Consider the following 1,709-nt stretch of genomic DNA (forward strand, 5'->3'; position numbering starts at 1 on the left):
AAGCCCGGGCCATCTGCGATAAGGTGCAGGCCAAGCTGCTGAAGGAGTGCCACGATCCCGCCAAGATGTGCATCACCGACCTGCGGATTTCCCACTGGGAGGAAGCGATCCAAGAGACCATGGGCGGGGAGGCGAACCGCGACCTGGCCGCCGAGTGTTATTTCCTGTGGAAAACTACCCGCCTTCAGCACCTCACCCTGCCCGAGGACACGCGGGACATGCTGACCGAGCTGCGGAAAAGGGTCCGCCTGCTGCTCCTAACGAACGGCGACAAGCAGACGCAGAGGGAGAAGATCGAGGCGTGCGCCTGTCAGCCCTACTTCGATGCCATCGTTGTGGGAGGAGAGCAGAAAGAAGAGAAACCGGCGCCATCCATATTTCAGCACTGTTGCGATCTCCTGGGGGTGCAGCCCGCGGAGTGTGTGATGGTCGGTGACTCTCTAGATACAGATATTCAAGGAGGCCTGAATGCTGGCTTGAAAGCAACTGTCTGGTTAAACAAAGCAATGACTACCCCAGTAGATATCTCCCCAGTACCTCATTATATTATTTCCTCTGTTCTGGATCTTCCAGCAATTTTACAGAAGATGGAGCACAAAATTAATGCTAAGTTAGGAACTGACCATATGGCTAGTAATAATGGAGCGCATTGACGGTTCCAGCATGCAATCAGAGACCTGCTGAGCTGTTAGGTTACTCACGTGCTTTTAAAAAATTTGACCCTAGGATTTTGAACTTATTAATGGTATGCTTTCTTAAACAGCTGGTGGACGAATAAGAACACAGTTGTCAGTGAAAACAGGGTAGAAACAAAATTAGATTAATTTAAAAGATGCAAGAGCAGTTAATTTAAAACAACTGCCTCTGTTTGGAAATTATTTTGACAGCCTGTGGCTAAAGTCATTCTGTTTCTGACCTAAGGTGCCTGTCTTCTTGTTCGAAAGAAAATTCGAATGTTTTGATCTTTCACATGCTTTGCTGACTTGTAAGTTTAGTAGACGCTTCAATTCAAACCTTGTTTGCTGTGGGTAAAAGAAGGTGAGAAGGAGAGTGTGGTATAATGTGGTAAATCTTCACAACTGATCTGCAGTTTATCTCAGGAACTGGAGTGAATTTTGCTATTTCTAAACTCAGAATTTATTGTGTATCAGACCATTAGAAAATGGTTTACCTTTGATCTTTTTTCAAGTTTTCAAGTTTTAGAATTTTTTTCAGACTTTGCAGTGACTTTTCTTTTATGGAATCTGTACCTCTTTCCAAAAGTACTTAAGTGTACATTAAAAATTTACATTTGTATAGGGGACCATTTATCAGAGGGACTTGATGAATTAGTTTTTACTTTGTATTATCTTGGTGCTTATGCAGATAGGCAGTATACTTGTAATTCAGTTTATTATTTTTGTTGGAATGTAATTGATAAAGCTGATATTTTCAATGGTCTTACTGTACTGTCGAACTCTTTAAAAGCTAATATTATTGTTCTGTCTGATTTTATTAGTGAATTTTGATCAGACTTTTTGGAGAAACTGTTCTTGGTCTTGCTCAGGTGTATGGCTACTCAGATTAAACTGCAGGATCAGTGCTTTTTTTGGCTGTTTTAATGCCACTGCTGTATCATCCCTCCTTACTCCAGTTTCTACATGTATTTCATGTGGTTTACTCTGGAGAAAATATGAACTAGTTTTTTGTAAATGGCTTTCATGACTCTC

At 42.0% G+C, this 1,709-nt stretch overlaps 1 protein-coding gene across 1 annotated transcript; it reads left to right on the forward strand.

Moving 5' to 3' along the window:
- Nucleotides 1-5: 5 nt before the first annotated feature.
- NANP (N-acetylneuraminic acid phosphatase) lies at nucleotides 6-653 on the forward strand (the record flags this gene model as incomplete). Its single annotated transcript, XM_010078789.1, has 1 exon — nucleotides 6-653. A coding segment is annotated over one exon (648 nt), but the record flags the coding sequence as incomplete, so codon positions are not given.
- Between the last annotated feature and the right edge of the window lie 1,056 nt (nucleotides 654-1,709).

The sequence above is a fragment of the Pterocles gutturalis genome, unplaced genomic scaffold (genome assembly GCF_000699245.1).
Source record: "Pterocles gutturalis isolate BGI_N339 unplaced genomic scaffold, ASM69924v1 scaffold17528, whole genome shotgun sequence".
Lineage (NCBI taxonomy): Eukaryota > Metazoa > Chordata > Aves > Pterocliformes > Pteroclidae > Pterocles > Pterocles gutturalis.